At 46.7% G+C, this 21405-nt stretch overlaps 2 protein-coding genes across 6 annotated transcripts in view; both read right to left on the bottom strand.

Moving 5' to 3' along the window:
• The window catches only part of SYNRG (synergin gamma), a 43825-nt gene extending 38894 nt beyond the window's left edge, over window positions 1–4931 (bottom strand). For all 5 annotated transcript variants that reach the window (XM_075771201.1, XM_075771202.1, XM_075771203.1 and 2 more), the window contains exons 1-2: window positions 4816–4931; window positions 199–239 (exon numbers count right to left, since the gene is read on the bottom strand). In XM_075771201.1, coding sequence (XP_075627316.1) covers window positions 199–239; window positions 4816–4904 — 130 coding nt within the window. In that variant the 5' untranslated portion in view covers window positions 4905–4931. The remainder of the gene's footprint in view (window positions 1–198; window positions 240–4815) is intronic.
• Window positions 4932–6498: 1567 nt separating this feature from the next.
• DDX52 (DExD-box helicase 52) lies at window positions 6499–14496 on the bottom strand. Its single transcript, XM_075771495.1, has 15 exons — window positions 14376–14496; window positions 13956–14190; window positions 13482–13612; window positions 13098–13283; window positions 12716–12859; window positions 11940–12051; window positions 11563–11635; window positions 11208–11411; window positions 10713–10803; window positions 10050–10172; window positions 9681–9831; window positions 9263–9338; window positions 8356–8427; window positions 7611–7703; window positions 6499–7069 (listed from the first exon to the last, which is right to left on the bottom strand). Exons 1-15 carry the CDS (start codon window positions 14460–14462, stop codon window positions 6982–6984), a joined length of 1866 nt encoding a protein of 621 aa, XP_075627610.1. The 5' UTR covers window positions 14463–14496; the 3' UTR covers window positions 6499–6981.
• Window positions 14497–21405: the final 6909 nt, after the last annotated feature.

The following is a 21405-nucleotide window of genomic DNA, read 5'->3' as shown; positions in this document are numbered from 1 at the left end:
TCTGCAACATTGCATAGAAAGTTTTATAAATAGAGTTGCAAGAGTCAGCTTACCAGTATTGAATTCAAGGGGAAAAACAGCTACGGAGTTCAATTAATAATCATGCTTCTGAGCATCTGTGAAGAACTATTTTAAGTTGTTTAATGTATCTAAACAACGTACAGAACTTCGTGCTCAAAATGTTAAGTTCTTACATACCTTGAGGGGGGCCTAAACCACCTGCGACAGGAAACATGAAGCTGGAGGAGGAAAAAAGGGTACATGAAAGTCTATAATTTTAGTGCAAATATAAATGAATGAAAAAGTTACCTCAGCTTGCACGTCAGCACCACCACCCAAAGCCTCCCTCCTCCTGCTCGGCACATTCATCTGCTCCTGCAGGTCTCGCAGAACCCAACCCCACCACAGGGAAAAGGCCACCCCTCCCAGGGACCCCCCAAAGCACCAGAGAGTCCCCCCAGCACCGTCAGTGCTGTCACAGCCTGCAAAGCCAGGAAGAAATGGATCTTATCCTCCACAGCAGCACTAAAACAGCTTTGACTCATCCACATCACCCACAAGAGAGTTTCGGCACCTACGCAGGTTGGTAACAGGTCAGTTTGTTAGTGTAGGCTAGGCCTTCAAGCACCGCAGAATGAGTAAGCATCTCCTGTTGGAAGTATCTGATTCAGCAAGACCTTTAACTGCACCAGACAATAGTTCTCAGCTGCTTAATAACAACTTTCTGCAGAAAAACAAACTATCCATGAAACCCCATCACTTCTGCATTTTTGCCCCCTAAGTGTCACAAAATAATGGAGTTTCTACTTTCTCGATTACATCTAATTACAATGGTGCCTCGGGAAAAATATTCATTCAAGTATCAAGGGCCAAGTGCACCTGGAGGAAGAACTGTTAAAATTTCAACTGAAATCACGATGGAAATTACTAGCTCTCACTTTCCAACAGAAGCATGTGCTGCGCTGCCAAACAACAAAAAAGGACCTAGTTGAAAAGTCTCATTTGCAAGCAACTCTCAGAAACCCACATCAGCAGTAATTCACCAAACAAGAATCTCACTCAGTGTCCCAGGCAGCTATTACATCAAAATACCATGAAAGAGAAACACACTTACAGATATTCAATATTCCTCAGCATGAGGGTAGATGTAAAAGAAACTGCCTGAGTGTAAAGGAGAAAATGCTATCATAAATGACTGTGTTTTTTCAAAATCTGCAGGAAATTCCGAAAGCCAACCTGGTTTATAAACATGAGAGCTGTGTAATATGAGTACTAAGATAAAATAAGGAATTTAAATTATGCATTTATCCAGGAGCAAATTACACCTACCCACTCTACAGACAGCAGGTTACACGGTCACCAAGACAACCCATATGACTCTTCATTTCACCCTCTAACTCAGAATCTTCTTAATACCAAAGCTGCTTCTTTTACCCTGACCACCATGTGCTAATTTCTCCTTCTACAACTAACACACACCTACACCTTTCACCGCGTCCAGGTCTTGTCATCCTCAGTCACCACAGCGTTTGTGCAGACACAAGCTAGCTCATCTCACAAGTGCCGGGCTTCTCTGGATTGGGTTCAGTTCACGCAGTTCACACTGCGGCCAAGGTCTATTCAACTGAGCAGCGTTCAATTCGGTCGCTTTTAATCCACTTCTTAGCATACAAATGTCAACATCATGAAGAAAATCACAGAGAAACCCATGACTGAACTGCGGTGCTGGTTAGAAAAGCTGTTTTCTCCACTCCAGGGCTGAAGCCCAGTGAATTAACTGGATTTTGCCTGCATTTGGTTTCACCTATGGAAATAGTTGTTTTGCCCACGAGGCTGTCAGTTCAGAGTGCTCCTCGGCACTATACCCCCTTCAAACGCGGGTAATTTCAGATGTGTAGAACTTCTGCTGTAAAAATACACCATTCTTATTTCATCAGAATGATGAAATATTTAAAATTATTTTTTAAAAGCTCACAAGTACAGAAAAGTGCTCATAGCTTCATGTTTTCCCTTCTTGTTGGGGAATCTGGTCAACAAGAATTCTTCCAAATCAGCAAACGTAATGTAAACTGAACAAGCATAGCAAGGTACCACTGCTTGTTGGAAGCAAATAAAGGCCAGACTATTAAATATTTATCCCTTTCTACAGAGCTCCTGATTTATTTATAAGTCTGTGTTGGGGGGGGGGGGAAAAATCAACAAAAAAACCTGCAGCTAATTAGAGGGCACTGGAAGAAGAGCTGGTTAAAAGTAGCAAAGCAAGCTCCTGTAGCAGAGTACTCCGTACGTGCGGCTCGGATTCATCACGGACCTCGCTCCAAGATTTAGCTGTGCCATTGCCAACATCAGCCACACACGCACGTACAGAAACCCCACCAGCTTCTTTATTCAAGCAACAGGAGCTTTATTTCTAAACTACTTTTCGGAGATGCAAAAGAAATGCCCGCACGTCTCTAGTTAAAGCGGCTGATTCTCACTGCTGAGAAAGCAAGCTAAGGCACAGTCGTTTCCTAGATGAACCGAAGCACCACAGAAAACCATTGAACTTCATAACCATATCGTGATAGGAACAATGTCAGAAGTAGCTTGCTTTTAAAGAAAACATTTTCATTCCAGTTATCTCAAAATAACAACGCTGACAGGAGAATTAAGAATAAACAGACAAAATTAGAACAGTCTCCCTTTTATTTTTTAGAAAAGAAAAAAGGATGAGCACGATACATTAAGCAGCCTGTAAGGACTAATATACCACACGGGGGCCAAAAGAACATTTCTAGCCAGCTGACTATGCTCTAAAACGACCAAATGCACTTTTTAGACAATGGAAACTTTTACAACCCCAGATGTTTAAAATAAGTAGATTAGCTGACCAGTATCAAGCATGCTATTTGAATACAGTTTCTTACTCCTTGTTATTTCCACAATGGTTTAAATGCACCTGCAGACATCTCTGTTGTTCTCAAGAGCAGAAGCACTTTACCGCTTCAGTCCATGCAACTAGTAATACTTAGGGTAACGCAGTAAGAAAGTGTAATATATGCAATACGCTGCACAAAATAAAATAAATATAAGGAAAACAAAGCAATTACCCTACAACAGAACTCTTAAAGTAGTAATATAAATCTGTAAATTCCTATCACATAAGTATTTTAAATATGTAGCTTAAAAAACGCAAAAAAAACCCAACAAACCCAAACAAACCAAACAACGAACAGCTTCAGTCAAAATGCAGGAGCGTGGGGAGAAACAACTCCTTTTCTATATTCATACCTCACTATAAAACCTCCAAACTACACATAACACTTTCCTGTCTACAAGTAGATTTTTAAACCCCTTAATTCCTAATCAATACAACTCCATGAACACAATATAGACTGTCATAATATTTCTGAATGGCTGAAATCCACAAATAATTAAAGTGAAACAAGGCAAAGAACCCAAACAGACACAGAGAACGGAAATTTCCCTTCTACCTCCAGACTTCATTCTCAAATAAACCAAAACACTGACAATGGGAACCAATGATTTAAATCCTTTTATTTTTCAAAACCTATAGTCCGCTGACAACATTTTCCTTACTTTCCTATTAATTGCTGAGCAGGCAGTGTTGCTCTAAGAGGTCAGACTGTTTCTGCAGCCCCTCGCAAGAACTGCTTCAGATTCATATAGGTGGGGAAACACAAAGACAGCCTCCCGTCCCTTCCACAGCACGCGCAGGCGGACATATATGCTTCGGCTTTTCTCTTCCCGAGTATTGCAGAGCCCTCGGATGCCTCTCCCCCCCCCCCCACAGAGCAGCACCCCGGCCCCACGGGTGAAGGTCGCCCCAGTGCAGAGCCCCCCGCCTCGCGTTCCCAATAAGGCCGACAAAGCCGTAGGCTTCACATATGCAAGACAACTCAACGAACTTAAATTTTGCATTTGACAAAGAGAATTTATCCAGCCTCCCTAGAAGAAGGGCAACGGATGAATAGCACACAAAAGCCTACGTCAAAAAAAAAATAAAATTAATGATTCTTCAAAGGTAGCGAAATACAGCTTCCTAACCTTTCCAGAAACACGACAACACATTCACACACCTCATTTACCCTGTTTCTTTCTCCTGACACCCCTCCTCAGTCCTCCCTCTGACTGAGGTGGCCTTTGTCGGACAGAGGGGAAAAGAAAGCCCCCGGCAGCAGCTGCAGGCGAGCAGAGGCTCCATCCCGCAGCGGCCACCAACCTGCCCGCTGGAGATAAGCGGCGTTTATCGGCACCCAAGCAGGGCCAGCGAAACCCCGAAATCCCTTCCCACCCCAACACTTGAGATTGCGGCTGCAGAGCCTGACAGCAAGTGGGCTACAAGGAGCCGGGGGATAAGGTGGGCACCCAAAAGGCAACTAAACCCCAGAGCCACCATGGCTGCAGCCCCCACACCCTGCCTGGGACCCCTCACCCCACCCAGGACCCCACCCAGGCTGCCTACGATCCCCGCACCCCACCTGGGCCCCGACCCCTCTGCCCCCCACATCCCACCTGCACCCCGAGCCCCCACCCCACGGGTCTCCCCCTTATCCCCCCCCCCGCCCACCAGCTCCCCCCACTTCTGCCCCTCCCGTGTCTCCCTCAGCCCCCGCCATCGCCCGCCTGCGCCCCCCAGCCTCTGCCCGCACACCCCTCCGCCGCTACCCCACCCGCCCTCCTCCTCTCCACAGCCCCCCTTCACCTCCTCGCCCCTCATCCGCGGCCCCACACCCCCGCTGGCCCCCACCCTCTAGCCCCGCTCCCCCGCCGGGCCCGGCCGCCGCCACCGCCGCCACCGCCACCACCACCGACCTGGCAGCCCCCGCTCCGCCGCCGCCGCCGCCCGCACCGCCCCCCGCCGCGCCGGCACCCCCCACGCCGGGTCCCGGCCGCAGCGCCATCTTCCCGCTCCGGCCCCGGCAACGGCTGTCAGCTGAGCGGCGGCGGCTTCCGGGGCCGGGCCGTGGCCGTGGGGCCGGGCCCAGCCGCCGCCCGCCCACGGCCCGGCCCCACGGGGAGCGGCCGCGGCGGGAAAACACACCCGGGGGGCCGGGGACCTGCACGGGGTCGGCGCCGGCCTGAAGGCGGAGAGGGGTCCTGCCTTCTCTTCAAGAACGCTTTTAAAATCGAGGTTCCACGTTGATCGAGTCATCAACTGCAGGCACCTAACCCCAAATCTCTGGAAAGGAGAAGTGCCACCCTTCTGCCCAACCATCCGGGGCCGCGGGCCGTACACCCCCAGGGCAGACTTCAGGACCAGCTCCAGCTTTCCCCATCAGGCTCCTGGACATGCCCCTGCCAAGGGCACTGGAAATGTTACTTTATTACCTGGTAACTGTGCCAGCCAAAAACCTCAGCACTATTGTAAAAGCCCTCCTGATGAGGTGCGGTATGATGCACCAGATAGTTATGCGGTTGTGCAGAAGCAGCCCCTCTGGAAGATCACCCATGCTTGCTAAAATATGTGACAAACACAGAAGATCTGGAGACGTTCCTTACCCTGGAGCAAAGAGCGTGTTCTGTCTGACAGCTTTCCAGTGCTTCACAGGGGAGTAAATCCTGAGGAAGGCTACAGCTTAAACTTCTTGATAAGCTACTGATTGGTGTTCAAAATCACATTGACATCAAGCCCAGCCTGAGAGAAAGAGCTATGCAAAATTTAAGTTCTCATTTTAAAACTAAGTCCCTCAGAAAGAGAACTGTGGCATTGCCTTTCAGCAGAATTAGAACTGCACGCTGCTATGCAAGACAAAGATGCTCACGATCAAAAGCTGTTTTCTCTCCCACTACCACTACTGGAATAAGCACGTCTATCTTATGTGTTGGCAGTGCCTTTAAAGGTGAATATTGGTAATTTCTTACTCATTGTTAAACATAGTCCACATCATATCTATCATCAATATCTTGCAGCAGGCAACTTTGTATTTATCAGAATATACCACTACATTTTTATTAAAATATACAAATGTGTTCATAAACATCAAAATGAAGACATTATTTCCTATATGACCAAATATGCAATTCTGCAAACAAAGCAGTCTAGCTCAGGAATACGCAAACCAGGATGCAGAGTCTCTTCCCGAGTTTCTCATAAAACTTCACAGTTGTCACTTGGGAAGAGCAATTACCAGTGCTCTGCTGTAAACGAGTTATACAGACCTGGGCTCCATTTCCAAATTGGATTAAGTATGACAAAGCAAGATGACAATCCTGTACAGGAGGATTATAGTTGCAAAGGAGAAGCCATTCCTGCATCACTGGAACTCTGACACGAGAACACAACTGGGGAGGTAGAAAATGTGTAACAGGGTAAGGAGTAATGCCTGCAGACCTGTTCCATCAAGGCTGTACAGACAGGCAGGTCTCCGTATTAGAATCTTTTATGACCTTGTTTTTCTGTTTTGGGGCTTAAACATGAAACAGTACAAAATTACTGGGGTTTGCATGTGTGTGAAGTATTAGTTATTTCAAAATGATTTTACAGAAGCAAAAAGGTAGGAGGAACAAGGCTTTATTTTCACATACAAGTGGGGTTGGTTTGGTTTTTTTTAGTGTCCAGGGAAGTCTTTTGACAGCTGCATTTATCAAGCCAAACACTAAGCTGTGTGTTTTCTGCCACTGAATCTTCTGGAAGTCTGACAAACACATTAGGGATGATCTGAACACAGAACTGACAGTATTTCCAAGGAGTAATACCAAACCATGTGAGAGTAACACAGACAGATGCTATTTTTGAACTATTGTTCAGAACTACAAGGCATTTACTGCAAGAGCACTCTCTTCAGCTTCTATGAGAAGCATTCTGGAATCCTCTACTGGTATTTCAGTAGAGACGTTGTTGCATGTGAACATCCATCCTCACCCGGAAGGAAACATAAGAAATACTTTTCTCCCTTCTCTTTTGCCGCTATCTTCAGTCTTCTGTTCCTCAGTACGGACACAGGTGTCAGCCCCAGCTCACACGTAGTCTGTTGCTACTCAGCTTTTTGAAACAGTCTGTAAGTTATTGCTATTTTTAGCTTCTTTAACTTTCTTTTTCTCCTTAATATTTTCCTTTGTAGTTTTCCTACAAGAAACACAGTGGAGACCAAGATGAGTATAGAGCAGTGACACAGACATGAGTCGTTTTACAACACGTTAGTACAACTGAACACAAATCCTTTGGTAACAACACTCCAAAGCAAGGGTAATGGTGTTCTTTATGACCACTTCTACTATCCCAAACTGCCACACACCAGTTTTCTGTGACTTACAACTTAAGATCTGCCTCTTGTATTAATACTCCATGCATTAAAATCAAAGCCAGCGCTTTGCCGGAAGAGAAGTAGATAGGTTCTGTCAAACGACAGTTAGTCTGAAGTCTGGCTTGAAGGCCAGTGGTTTAAACTCAGCTTGCTGTCCCCTGATATGTGGCACCATGCATGGCAAACTGATGGCATTAATCCACTTTCCAGTAGACAGATACTGACACCAAAATTTCACCATCGCTAAAATCATTATGACTGAGTCCATCCCAGTAAGTTATCGGTTACTTTGGAGGAAGCTTGCTGGGCCTTCTCTGGATAAATGCCACCTCTTACCTCCCCTTGAAAAAAAAAACTACTTACATTTTTCTTTTGGTCTTTTTTAAGAAGCACTGAGGAGTGGTACAAATGGATTCTCTTGTCAGTGGTTTCTTAATGAACTTCTTCTTTTGTTTGCTGAGAACGACATTTAGTGAAGAAGGATTAAATTACTTTAAAGGGCAAAAATTAATCTCCAAAGTAAACACAACAGATAATGCAAACCTTTACTGGTTGTTAGGGATTTATGGGTCTGAGTATATTTTCAGTGTTGTTTATTCCAAGATCAGTTCAGTCATGTTATCTTCAAGACATTCAAACTTCATTTTAATATATGCCTAATATAAATATATAAGGATTTCTAGGTTTAGAAACTATTAGAAGTTACGAAGAGGTGTGAAAAGGAGCACTAATTTAAAAAAATAAATGTATCTATATACATACGCCCCCTACACCAATTTTTCTAAAGGTAACTCAAAAGAGTAAAGGACTTTCTTTCATATATCAGAAGCCCAATTGATGAGTACGGGCTTAGGAAGTTTAAAGCAGATTTCAGGGAACTCAGAAAAACAGTTAACTCCAGGAAAACCGTAAGTCGAGAATTCTTTTTGTTTCCATTTTTGCCTGGGTAAAAAAATTGCCACCATCACCCTGTCTAAAATTCCTTTTGCAGCTAAACTGCAACTATAGTGCAGACAACTGGATCTTCTGCAACCCTTAAAAACCCAGCACCACTCATGCAGGCTTTTGAAACGGGAAACAAACAGGTGAGCTATGCAAACACACATACCTTTGCAGTTTGGGAAAGTGTTTTATGTAGTCTGGCACAGGACAGCCAGCTCGCTGAATCACATTGGCTATACTGGAAGGGAGAGGAGGGGAGAGATTAACTCTGGCAGTGAGTGTGTGGACAATAGATAAGCATCTTCTGTGGAAAACAGCAATCCCTAACAACGGGCTGTTTTCTTGTTGGGTTTTTTTTTTTTTAATTGGTAAAACAAGAAATAAAAGACACAAAAGCAAGTTTGAAGTAAGGTGAGGAAGAAACAAAAATACATATGAGGCTTAAATGAAACTAATGACTCCATTTGGATAGTTTAAACAAGTTGAAACTCTAGGTGAGTACAGTCTTCAAGGAGATGAAGAAAAAGCAGTAAGCCAAAACAGAGAATCATACCAAGTACTTTTGGACAGAAGCAAGTTAAAGAAGTGGATTAAAAACCCTAAAGCACAGCATGAGGTAGTCACACTTTCTACAGGACAAATGATTCAGGAAACCCAGAGCAAGAGCAAAGTCAGTTGTGAAGACCTGAACCTGCTCTTTAGTGAGGTTCAAGTCAGAATAACTGAGTTCCACTGAGCGGTGCTACCAAGCCATCACGTTCTCATTACTGGCAAAAAGACTGAAAAAAGTGAAAGGAGCTAGTTTCTCTCTTGCTGCATTAGTGAAAGGCTTCAAAAAGAAACCTTAAAATTGAAATGCTCCCAGTCTTTCCCAAATTGCGGTACCACCTTGCGGTTCCACTGTGTCAATACAGAATTCTCTCTAAGAGCTTTTTACAGCTGCGTGGGGTTTCCAGAGCATGGCAACAATGTGCTTACAAGGTGTGCAGTACCAGACACAACTGTGTGGTTCAGCAGTACACTATACAAAACCCAAAAAACCCCATTTTTGCTATATCCCGTTTCCAATTTACCTCCTTAATAAAGGTTTATCGTCTTCTGTAAAGAAAGTGACTGCTTTTCCTGTGTGCCCTGCTCTTCCAGTACGACCTGTCAAACACAAATTTTGCAGAGAGTAGAGACTTTAAATATCTCCCTTCATTCTATTCCTCTTCACAGTCCCAGCCTCCTGATGCGCATTCTTATACAAAGCATACTACCAAGCAGCCGATCCCCAAAGATTGTTTCTGTTGAATGAAAGCACAGGTGTCTGAAGCGTCTAAATATTTAAGGTTCCTAGAAGGCTGACAAAAAGTAATGCTGTTACTTTGAGCCCAGATATCAATTGGCTCAAGGAGGCTTTGTTTCAGGATTCTTGCTCATGCACAAGAGCATCTACATTAAAGATCTAGGACATGAGTAAAAGAACACAATTAGTGAACAATCACTCACCTATCCTGTGGATGTATTCCACTGCACTCGTTGGCAAATCGTAATTAATGACCATATTCACTCCTTTGAAGTCAATCCCTCGAGCTAGCAAGGCTGAGCAGATAAGCACCCAGATCTTCCCAGCTCTGAAACTGTGTACTACATTATCTCTCTAGGAAAAGAAAAAAAAGGGTACTTGGAAACAGCCTAATTAGCAATTTGAGAAAGGACGTGAACTTGTTTCCTGAAAGTTGTTGTGATGTTAACAAATAAAACTAAACAAAAACCTGCAGTAATTTACTGTCAGAGTTACCTGAAGTTACACTACAAAGAAAGGTAAAAGCAAGTGTGTTGTAAAGTGTTTCTTGAAAAGAAATTATATCCTCCTACCTGTTGCTGAGTTTTGTCTGCATGGATGACATCCACGTTGATGCCTTCGTAAATAAGTTCATGGAAAAGCTCTTTAGCCCTCTCAATAGACTGTACAAAAACAAGGACTGGAGGAGCAAAACCCTGCAAAAGAGTAAGCTTGTCTAAGGTTCAAGTCCTTTTCCTACCATTGGTGGTTGCAGTCACTAAGCTACTAAAGAGACTTTAACCAGCCCCAGTATTTTACATCTCAGAGGATGGGGCTTTGTTTGAGGTTGTTTTATTTTGACTAGCCAAATCTTTGGGAGTCACAATTAAGCAAGTTCATCTCCATTGCCTTAGGTGGAATGGTTCCAGACTTAAGCATCAGGCTGCATTCTAATCCACAGAAACAGAGCTGGTTTTTAACCCATGCAATGCAAAGAACCCACTCACGCTGCCAAGTAAAATTAAACAGATCGTTAATACAAACTGCTCCTAAGCAAGTCTCGAATGTATAACCAAGAATGGGGAACACCCTCAGTTTTCAAAGGTAGGGTACATACTCTTCTTCTTGTACAGCAGATTTGGACAATGGTTTAACACATGTCACGGAGAAGTCCTTGACCTAGGAAATTATGAGCCTGACAGAACACACAGCTCAGTTCAGTAGCAAGCAGAACGTACTCAGTCTCTCCAAAATACCTTTTTAATGAGCTCTCGCATTGCTGTTAGTTTTCCTGTCTCAGATCCAACAAACAACAGCTCTTGTTCTACTGTCTCCGCTGCAGAGTTTCTGAAATCAGAAATCCAACAGAAGCCTGCTGCTGTTACTGTTTACAAATGCATATACATACACACACATATACATATAAATATAAAAACCATAAAATACTACCTGGTGAATGAGAAATACTGCGTGACAAACTTACTTCACCAGTACACACTCCTAAGATTAATGTCTATTTGATGATAAAGTAATGGGCAAAGGAAAACAGTGCTTTTCCCAATATGTGAGAAAGATCTGTATGTGCCTACACAATTTTTTCTGCAGGCAACCAACCTGCAGTACTAAGACTAACAACAGACATATAAACTCAAGCAGACTGATGATGTAAAGAAAGCAAGTAATTTGCCCAGGAAAGGGAAAAAAAACCCAACCCAAAACACAAGAGAGTCAGAGTACAACTGCACACCTACCGTGCTCCCACGGACACCAGAACAACACTGTCAAGGTTGAGTTTACACCACTCCTCTACATCACGTGCAAAGGTTGCGCTGAACAAAGCTCTTCTCACCATGTGGGATGTGCATGCCAGGAAGATGGAGGCCAGCTGGTCTCGGAACCCCGATTTTCCATCTTCAAACAGTTTGTCTGACTCATCCACCACCAACCACTCCACACTAGGAATAGAGAGGTTTCTGTTTAGTAAGAGTTACTTGTGGAGAAGGCAGAAGTTCTAGCAGACCATCACAGATGCAAGGACTATGCAAGCATCTGCTTTTCAGTGGCAAAGCTAGTAGCAAAGCCAGATTTGATAAAGACTCTTGGTACCTGGTCAAGTCTATCGCTGGAGGATCTTGTTTCAGCAAATAAATGAGCCTGTTTGGAGTAGTAACTAGTATATCTGGTGGGGGGGACAAAAAAAAAAAAAAAAAGGCAAAACATTAAAGACACAAAATAGACCAGACTAACAGCACCCTGAGAAACCCAAGTTCCAATCTGATCTGCCAGAGGTACAATTTAACAGGGTCCACTGTCAGGCTCACTTCCTATTTCTCCCACGCCAGCTGCTTTTTTAGTGTTGAGCAATAGATTGCATGTCTTTGAGTGGTATTAACTGATCTCTTTAAAACCACACAAGCCAGAGGAGAAAGGTCAGTGACATTTTTAAAATATTTTAGAAGCACTTCAGCAGTTAAAATGATTACCAAATTTCTTAGAAGACTTGGGCCCAAATTTCTTTGCTGCTTCAGCTGCCTTGTTGATCATATGTATTCTGAAGCCTGTCCCCTCGGCCAACTTCAGCAGTTCCCGATGTGTCTGAAAAGGTAGCAACAAAGATTAAACTTCCGAACTGAGCTGATTAGCTTTTCTAACTGGAAAAGCCGCAGACAATCCTGACGATACAGCTTCAAACACCACCCCGATTTCACTGTTAAGAGAAAGCTGTCTGGTTTTCTTAGCATAATAAAATGCAGCTTTCTAACATGTATTAATTCACTTTAAAGTTCTTACAGGTCTGACTTATCATGTTTTGCCTCTAACAATGTGGCTCCCACAAACCCCCTCTCCTATTTGAATAGAAATGGAACTCTGCCCAAAATTGTAATTTTTACTTCAGTTTAATAACAAAGCTTCAATGTAAAGTTATTTGTTAAAATTCTGTGTTTGGGACAAACAGATAAATCTCTTGCAGCAGTCTCAAATATGATGGTAGGTGTTAGGAGCACCTAAGCACTGGGCAGTTTTAAAATATGATCAAAGCATCTTAAGCCTCTAATCTAATCATCTAGATTAGCTACATGTCTAGCATCTCAATCTATTTTACAAGAGACAAAAGACTTAAAAGAAACGTTTAAGTTAACTTTGTCTGATACCTGAGGGTAATAAAGGAAAAAATATTTACTAAGCTGCTATTTTACTGATTCAGAGTGAAAACTAAGTACATCAATATGACAACAACCCCTCTCCCCTCAACACCCACCTGGCTGGCAAGTTCTCGCGTAGGTGATATGATCAGAGCTCTGAATCCTTTGTTCCTAGGCTGTTTCAGGTGTGCTAAGAGAGGAATACAGAATGCCAGTGTTTTTCCAGACCCAGTAGGAGCTGAAGCTAGAAGTTCCCGACCCTGTAAGAAAAACAAGGGTGTTATGTTTTACCAGGGAAAGAAAAAAACCTCAAAAATCACATTCACGTAAATATTAATGCTACGAACTAACGCAAAATGCATAATGTTGTAATGGCTAAGTTTTGAACTCTGATGCAGCTGATGTATCTCTAAAGCTGTGCAACTAACAGCTAAAGAGAGGTTGCTCCCCAAATTTTGCCAGAGTCCCTGTAACAAAATGCAGCGCCAGAAAACTTACATGAAGCATGACGGGAATAGCTTGCATCTGGATGGGTGTTGGGACCTGGAAGCCAGCAGCTTGAATATTCTCCATGATTTTCGGGTGGATTTTGTATTCCCTTTGAAGTTGATCAAACGTGGCAATTGGGTCAGGAAGATCTGTTCCTTGAATAGTAATCTTGTGTTGGTTTCTGAAGCGGTTTATCTAAAAGGCAAAAGACAAACTCTTTCCTTCTTTCCTTGACAGCATAAACCTAAACATGTACGGATTCATCTTCTGGTTAATTTTCCCATGCTCAGTCTCCCTCCTTCCGAGAGGAGTTACCAGAAATAAACCTCAATTTTCAGATGAAACACCCACAGAAACCAAACAAAATTCTACATTAGCATTCCGTGGTCTCACCTTTTCTCTTCTCAAGCGTTCAAGTTTTTCTGCAGTAGGTTTTTTGTCTTTTGCATCTTCGAATTTTGCTTCCAGAGAGGACATCCACTTTATTCCATTACCTTCTGACAACTCTGGCATTGATGCTGCCTCTGGAAGTTTCAAAAAATTGGAATTTCCATTAGTAAAATCTAGTAAATAATGATATGGTAAAAAAAGAACACCTCAAAAACATTTTTCTCTCATTCTCACTGAAGTTAATGAAGTCTCCAGAAAGACGGCAATCACAATCCCATGCCTTAACACCAAATCTTGGCCCAATTATTTTGTCAGCTCTGACACAGGCCAGCCAAAGAACCCAGAAGCTTTTTTTTATTTCCCCCTGGTAAAACAACCTACAGTACCTGCAGATGTAAAGTCAACTGATACAGGTAAGAAGTATGAACTTCACCAGGGCATTCTGCCAGGGACGTACACACACTTATATATAAATACCTCGTTTCTTTTTCTTTTTTTTCATCCTTTCACTGCTCACTGCAGTTCTTTTTCTCTTTCCTGCCATCTCTCCACTGTTTTTCCCTGCTCCATCCTCCTCCTGCTGCTCCTTTAGCTCCTCTTCAGCCCCCGCGAGCCCCCAGCCCTCCTCAGCAGATTCCTGGGGGGCTCTCTCCTTGCACCCGAAGAAGTCGAGGCTCTCCAGCGAGACGCTGCCGCCGCTCCCCTTTATCACCTGGCCCAGAGAGCACGGAAAACGCTAAGAGGGGCTGGTGGGATCCCAGCACCTCCCCGACCGCTCCCACAGGGCCGCAGGTAGGCCCGGGGTCCCGCCGCACGGATGGAAAGGGGCCCGGAGAGCCGAGACTCGCAGAGAACGAGGCCCAGACCCATCTCAGCCTTCCCGCGATGGCACCTCACCCCGAAACGCCGCGCATCTTGCCCGAATCGCCGCACATCAAAGCGAGCACCGGCACCCAACCGCCGAAACAACTCCTGCGCCTCCATGCCGCCGCACGCCCAACACTCCCCGCGGCGGCTTCCTCCCGGAAGTAACGAGTACTTCCGGGAGCGCAGAGGCGGGGCCGAGCACGTGCCTGCCTGGGTATCATAGCAACCACTCCCGCACGGAGGTATCATGGCGCCGCGCTGCCATGGCAACCGCGTAGTTAGGCTCCACCGGGACGCGCTCCGCTGTAGGCCGCACCAGGCCCCGGTTACCGGGAGAAGGCGGGCACGGCCATCCCGACAGCCCGAGGATGGAAAGCAGTGATCCCTTATCCACTCCAGGGCCGGCTGTGTGGCTGTGGGTCCCTCCCGTCCGGCCCCTTCCAGACCCCGTTACTGCAGCTCCGCTTACTGCAGTAACGAGGTCTGGAAGTGGCCGGACGGGAGGGACCCACAGGCGGGTGATGTTTTATTTAAAATTTTTAATTGTCTGCGTGACATTTAAACGGATGGGAAATATGGAATCCGGCATATGAGCCATAAAACTGTTCTACGTCTTTATGGGCCGATCACAGCATTTTGTCCTTTTGTGTGTTCCTGATGGCAAGTTAATTGCGCTGGCTGCTTCAGCTATTTTTAAGAAATGGCTCAGCTGAATAAAAGGACAAAAGCTTTTGTTCGCATATGTCTGTGCTTTGGTGATTTACAGTATCATTAGCCGGTCTTAGATATTTCTGAGGAGGCAAAACAGCAACTTATTAGCACTTTTCATCACCTGGATCATCCATTGGTTTATATTCTCCTCATGGATTGACCAGGAATTCCCTTTGTGAGCTGCAACGAGTCACTCTGCCTTTCCCTGTGAAAGCAGAGGAACATTTTCTCTTGGTTTGATTCAAACCCATCTTGTTAAAAATTAGTTCAGGCTCAATCCTGATTTTAAGACCTGTATCACCAGAACATTTTAGCATGCGTTTTGTGAAGCCAATCAGCAGTCCCAGTGTCACCTAAATTAAAGTCGGGAATGTGCCCTGTTAATTTGTTTAATCCTTCGTTTCCACTGATACAATCCGGCCTCACAACTGTGCTTGAAGGAAGAAATGCTAGAGGCAATGGCAGGAGCAACCGAGCAACTGGCTCAGCTGCTCAGGGCTATCAAGAAACTTTGCATAGATTAAGATCAGAATTTATTTAATTCATGTATTTATTCATCATGATAGACTGTGAGACCCAATAGTACAGGTAAGTCTCGTAGTGCTCTGTATCAGATCAAACAATACAGATATTCTTTCCTGGTGTTCCTGAAATAAAACAAACAGAAATCCAATTAAGCAACGACAGGATTGCAAAAACTACTTTATGTAATAAAAGTCTCAAGGGCTAAATGTTTACATTGCCGAAATCCAAGAGCTCTAGGAGATACAGGCAGTGGCTGTTCCTCCTGTCACGTTCACTACTTTAATTACAAACTTTGAGATGAAAAATTGCATAAATGCGATCCTCCCCACAGCCCCTATCTGCCTGATTTATAGTGCTTTTTTCTTTGCCAAGCTTTTGACTTCCTGACAGACATGTGGAAGCAGCCACATGGAGACCTGGGTGGGTGCAGCGCACCATGATGACGACGACACTTCCTTCGTTTGTGTCCCCGATGGTGTATTTACAGCAAATAAAGCCAGTGCAGGAGACACAATGCCACGTCCTTCGGGCCGTTCCCGGGCTGAGGCTCTTGCTTTTCCATTGGGAAAAGTGACTAATGGTTGCTGTGAGAGGATGGGGAAGAATGTGGAGGCACGGGGAAGAATGTGGAGGCATTTGTGTAACAAAGAACTATAAATCATCTCCAATATCCATCACTCACCAAGAGATGCTGTCAGCAGATTCAAGAGTGAGGAAATGGGAAATATTCTTTTCATCAGTCGACTGGGCAATGCCTTTGTGTAAGGAGTAAGGAGCTCCACTCATGAGGCGGCAGCGCCGGGCACAAAGCCGTGCGCCAGGAGCGAGGGACCCTCCGGCAGGAGCAGCCCCCGGCAGCACGCTCCCATCTTCCAGCACGAGCAGCCCCGAGGGCCAAGCTGCCTTACGCCAAGGTCGATCTGCCCTGGAGTGGTCGGAGCAGCCAGTGCCGGGACTCAGGCTGTGAGGGGTCATGTTGCGTGTCAGGGGTGAGAGGGAGAAGTCGGTACAGTACAAAAATGGAACAACTTAATGCAAAGCAAAACTGCTCTTGTTACAGCGTCAGGTTTAGCTTTGCTTCCCCAGTGCCGCTCTGTCAATTACTCGGTGCTAACTGCCACCTCAGAGCTGACACCAGATGACCGGCGAGGCTATCGCAAGGTGCGTGTGGTGGGGGAGCACGGGCCGCTCAGCCCAGCCACAGACACAATGATTAATGCTGCAGCAGCCTGATGTAACCTGGGCGATTCTGTTCTATTAGCAGGACTCAGCGGGCTGGAGCTCGATTCCACAAAAAGTCATCTCAAAACCACACCTGACCTCCAAAACTGATCCTGTACCTGGATCAACTGGAACCGATTTCATTTTTTTCTGCGTTGCTCCTGCTTTGCTGAGCAAGGTGACCTAAAGCTTCCTGGCAAAGGACCCCTCTCAGGTGTGCGCTGCAGAAACCCCACGAGGCAAAGGATGACTTGCTTTGTTCTCTACGATTGATCCAAACCAGAGATGCTTACCTGTAGCCGTGGGCTTCGATCCTGAAGAAAGCCAGCTAGGGCCACTATCTGTTGTGCGTCTCTGTGCATTTGTTTAGCAGGTGTGAGTCAGGAATTACAGGACAGCGCTGCTCAGTGGAACTTTTGCATATCTGCTCCCCACGTCCCACTATCCTACTACATTATCATCACTAATATGCACATAACAGTCAATTAGCCTAGCTGAGTGCACTCGTGACCTCTGATCCCTGCTGTGTCCCCCAATCCATTAACAGGCCCTCATCCTTTAGCTCTCAGTATGAATTGATGTAGCATCCATTCTCTTTCGGCAAAGAAACATGCTTCCTCATTCATCTGTCCATTTCCACTTTCTGTTCCTTTGTCCTCCCCTTCTGTTCCCTGTGTTGCTAACCTGGTCACAACTTCTTGACCCCACGTCCTTGTCCCTCCCAAGGGTGTCGTAATCCCAACCGCTACCAAAAAACTTTTACTTTTTTTTTTTCTTTACCCACATCTTATTTAGCAAAAATGGTTTCCAGCAGTGTGGGAGCTTTGATCCCCTATTCAAGAAATCCTTGCAATGTTTTTTTAAAGACTTTCTTTCTAAGGCAAATGAATTCTTCATAAAGGGGGAAATGGTGTGCTAGTTGGTCTCTGTTCATCTGAGGAAGACAAATGATCTCCTTTATTACTTGAAAAGCATAGCAGTTGAGTGTGTAGATTTGTGATTTATCCGTAATTAAGAATCCATTTGAGCAGCATATTAATTACAGAGAGGAGGATTAATTTTGCTGAATATAAAAGTAAAATCAAAGTTCCTGGAATTAGAAGATAATGTAAAAGGTTCAGGTTTTGTGTGGCTCTGTATTATACCCATCCTGGAATGGGACAAACCTTTAGTGCACATTTAAGTTTTGTGACTTTTAAGTTTGATCCCTGGGCCAGAGAAATAAAGTCCGGGGGACACAGAGACCTCTCCCCCCCGACACCAGCAGCCCCCAGAGCACTCCCATGGCTGGCTCTGCTGAGCCCTCCATGGTTCCTTCGCCCCGGTGCTGCTGCAGGACCTGTTGGCTTCCCACCACCCGCAGAGGGGGAAGAATTACCCTTCAGGGTGAAACCAGCACACCCTGCGAGCGCCGAGGGGAGCCGGGCTCCCTGTGCCTCGGAGTCTCCCACGGGGCTCTGCCTCTGGGAACATCAGCTGTGGGCTTTTATTTGGCCATTTGCCTATCTGCACCGAGGAGTAGCTAGCCCAGCTCCCCGGTCCCCGTAATACAGTCCATGGCTCAGTCTGTTCATGCCAGATATTTAACCCGACTGCGCGTAGTGAAACCAGACTCCTACAAAACGTCCACCCTTTGTCCCCGCAGGACCCGGGGCGGTGTCTTGCCCATCTCATCCGTGCGGGAGATCTCGTAGCACTTGCAGTGAGAAGGCGAGCGAGCGACTTGAACATCTCCCTGCAAAGGACCTTTGCAGAACGAATGGCGTGGAGCGGCTCCCAAGGGTTGCTGGCCGGACTCTGCTGCGGTGGGTGTGCGGGGCTACAGGGATGGACCTGCCAGTACTTGTGGCTGGAGAGGCTGCCCCGGTTGCTCCACGGTAGGATGCAGAGCGTTGCACGTGTTGGCCTGTCGCAGTAAGAGGATGGTGGGATATCAAGGTGCCCCGAGACCTTTGCAGAGTGGTGACCCGCTCGATTTGCGGATCCCTTGACTGCTGGGGGGGAGGCCGGTGCGGGGCAGTGCAGCAGCAGGCGGGGAGGTCAAGGAACCCGGATCTGCAGGAACAATCGGAGATGCACTGGAGCAGGCAGAGAGTGAGGTTTTCTTTGGCCACTGAGAGCACTTTAAGGTGCGTTGGTTTAGGACAGTGAACCGTTACAGTGCTATTCTCTGCTGCTTGCTGGTCTTTATGACTCATATCTCTCCCCCCATCAAACCTTTTCACAGACTTGTGAAGATCTCCTGCAAACGCATCATGGAAATCCCACGTGGGCAAGGCACAGGATCAATGCACACTGCCCAAAGCTGCTACCCGCCCGGCGCGGGGACTCCTCCGGCTCTGTATACCTGCTCCCTCAGCCGGACTGCGGCGCAGCGGGGAGCTGGCAACATCTGCAAACAGCCCGGCCTCCCAGCGCAAGCACTTGCTGCATTCCTCTCTGTGTACTCCTCAAACTCCGCCACCAGCCCAACCAAATCCGCTCAAAGGCTTCAAAGAGCAGAGCGTGTTTGCTGTCTGCAGGGGACTGACAATGCTTTCCCTTTTGACCCATCGCGCAGGAAAGTGGCGCTGGGATCGCTGGGCAGCGGTGTGCGGGGTGCAGGCTGCAGCCATGGGGAGCACAGCCCCACACCGCTGCTGCTGGTTTTCCTGCCGAAATTTCCAGCAGATCCGACTATCTGGCTGGACTGGCAGAACAAGTCTGGGAAAACCTGCACGTTTGGAGCAGGGTGCTGTTGTGCAACTGCGCGTTACGTTTACATGCGCACCAGACGACATTTTTAAAGTTGTTGAAATAGCTTATCTGTATTTTGGTATCCTTGGAGAGGCCGTTGCCTTCACGGCTGGCAGGAAGCCTTCTCCTCCATGGGGATGACAGGGCATTCCTTAGCAATCTGCGTGCTCGGTGCTGGACCGGCTGCAGCAGGGCCAGAGCCCAGCCAGCACTGGGGATGGCGGCGGAGCCCCGGCACCGCTCCAGCCCCAGCACTTCTCTGGCAGCGAGGTCTGCACCACCACCACCGGGCTGCTGCCACGCACCTGGGGATGGGGAACCCAGCACCAGAGTGCCCCAGCCCTCGGGCCAGCAACCAGCATGCAGCATTTGGCCCTGGACAGGGTTTCCCTGGCTCCATTCTCCCACAATGACGGGGGTGATAAGTGCCAAGGAGCCCTGGTCCCCGGGGACGGCCGCAGCCCCACGCCGCGGGCTCGTGCTCGCAGTCTGATAAAGCCCTATCGCAGCTCTGGGCGGGCGGCGAGGGCGGCGCTAACCTGGTTTTGACCCAGTGACTTTGCTGGCAGCCTTGCCGATGCTGCAGAGCAAGCAGGAGGCGGTCGGGGCATGGGATTTACCCATCCAGGCAGGTGTCACTGGGCTGCACTCTCCTCTGGAAGTAAAGGAGAGGTCATGCTCCTGCTCAGCCCTCCCGCATCCCACCTCCGCACCTCCTGGGGATTCCCCATGCCCACCTGCACCCTTCCCCTGCCCCGCAGCCTGCGCATCCCGGTCAGGGACGGAGCACCGAAACACAGCGAGCTTTGAGCAATACCTCCCTGGAGAGAGCGGGTCCTCGCATCGCGGAGAGCCGTGACCGCCCTCACCCTGGGCGTTACTCTCTGGCCTCGGTAATGCTGGGATTTGGGGGATTTTTCCTTTGCATCCACACCTGCGCTTCAAATGAAATGCAGCAGTGTCCCTGTGCTCTGCCACAAAGGTGGCTGCACTTTCTTATGAACGTGAAGAGTGATTGATTAAGCCTCATGGCATCCTGCTGATCCTCATGTGCAAGGAATTCCCTTGTGAACAACTTTGAACAATAAAATAATCACCCAGCCCTGTAAAACTTTATTGGTCATAAATGAACTTTGTCATATTTCTGCTAGTTTCTTTGCTCTATAACAACTGCATCACAGACAAACACCACGTGCCCAACAGCAATGGGAGGAAAATGAAAAAAAAAAAGTCTTCCAGGAGCCTCATTTGGCATTACATCATATTTTTCCAACAACTTCATGAGGCAGCCAGGGCATCTGTGGGAGCAAACACCCCACCCAGTGCTTCTCCAGCACAAGGTGAGGTCTGGGCAGGGGACAGCCCCAGCTGTGGGCCAGGGGCTGCTCAGCGAAGCAGCTTTGGGTGGTATTTCCCTGGGCAGAAAGGTTTCCTCAGCCAGAGGTTAAATCCAAATCAAGGGAACCTCTCTCCCCATGAAGGCGTTGGTATGCAGAGCATCCACAGCATCCTCAACCCATCGTGCTTTCTACCTTCCCATCTCCTGCCACCCAGGGGTGGGTGACAGCACACAACAAGCTGTTTTGCAACTTCATAAATTCACACCTCTTGGGTAAATACTGCCTATTCTTGATCATTTGTTCTATTCGTATTATTGACTTTATCCTGCCTGCTTTATCACGTGCTCTTTGCTCCATAGTAGTCACCTTCTCCATCAGTGTCTTTGTTTGAATGCCTTTTTACCCAGTTTTGTTTTGTCTCGGTCCCCCCCTTCCCTCTCCAGGTCCCTGTCTGGTGGGATTGCATCTCAGAGTCTCCATTCCCCAAGGTTTTAACTTACCTTCTCTGCAGGACTTTCTGGAGAGCA

This window comes from Balearica regulorum, chromosome 19, assembly GCF_011004875.1.
Source record: "Balearica regulorum gibbericeps isolate bBalReg1 chromosome 19, bBalReg1.pri, whole genome shotgun sequence".
NCBI lineage: Eukaryota > Metazoa > Chordata > Aves > Gruiformes > Gruidae > Balearica > Balearica regulorum.
This window is presented reverse-complemented; position numbering and strand designations above follow the sequence as displayed.

What these genes read in the sequence shown, in the direction of transcription:
- DDX52 (XM_075771495.1), bottom strand. Translation starts at nt 14,462, where the DNA reads ATGGAGGCGCAGGAGTTGTTTCGGCGGTTGGGTGCCGGTGCTCGCTTT. An exon ending in AAAAAAGAAAAAGAAACGAG is followed by an intron (nt 13,613 to 13,955) that starts GTATTTATATAT and finishes TGAAACTTCCAG; the next exon opens with AGGCAGCATCAATGCCAGAG. An exon ending in CTGGTGTCCGTGGGAGCACG is followed by an intron (nt 10,804 to 11,207) that starts GTAGGTGTGCAG and finishes TTCTGATTTCAG; the next exon opens with AAACTCTGCAGCGGAGACAG.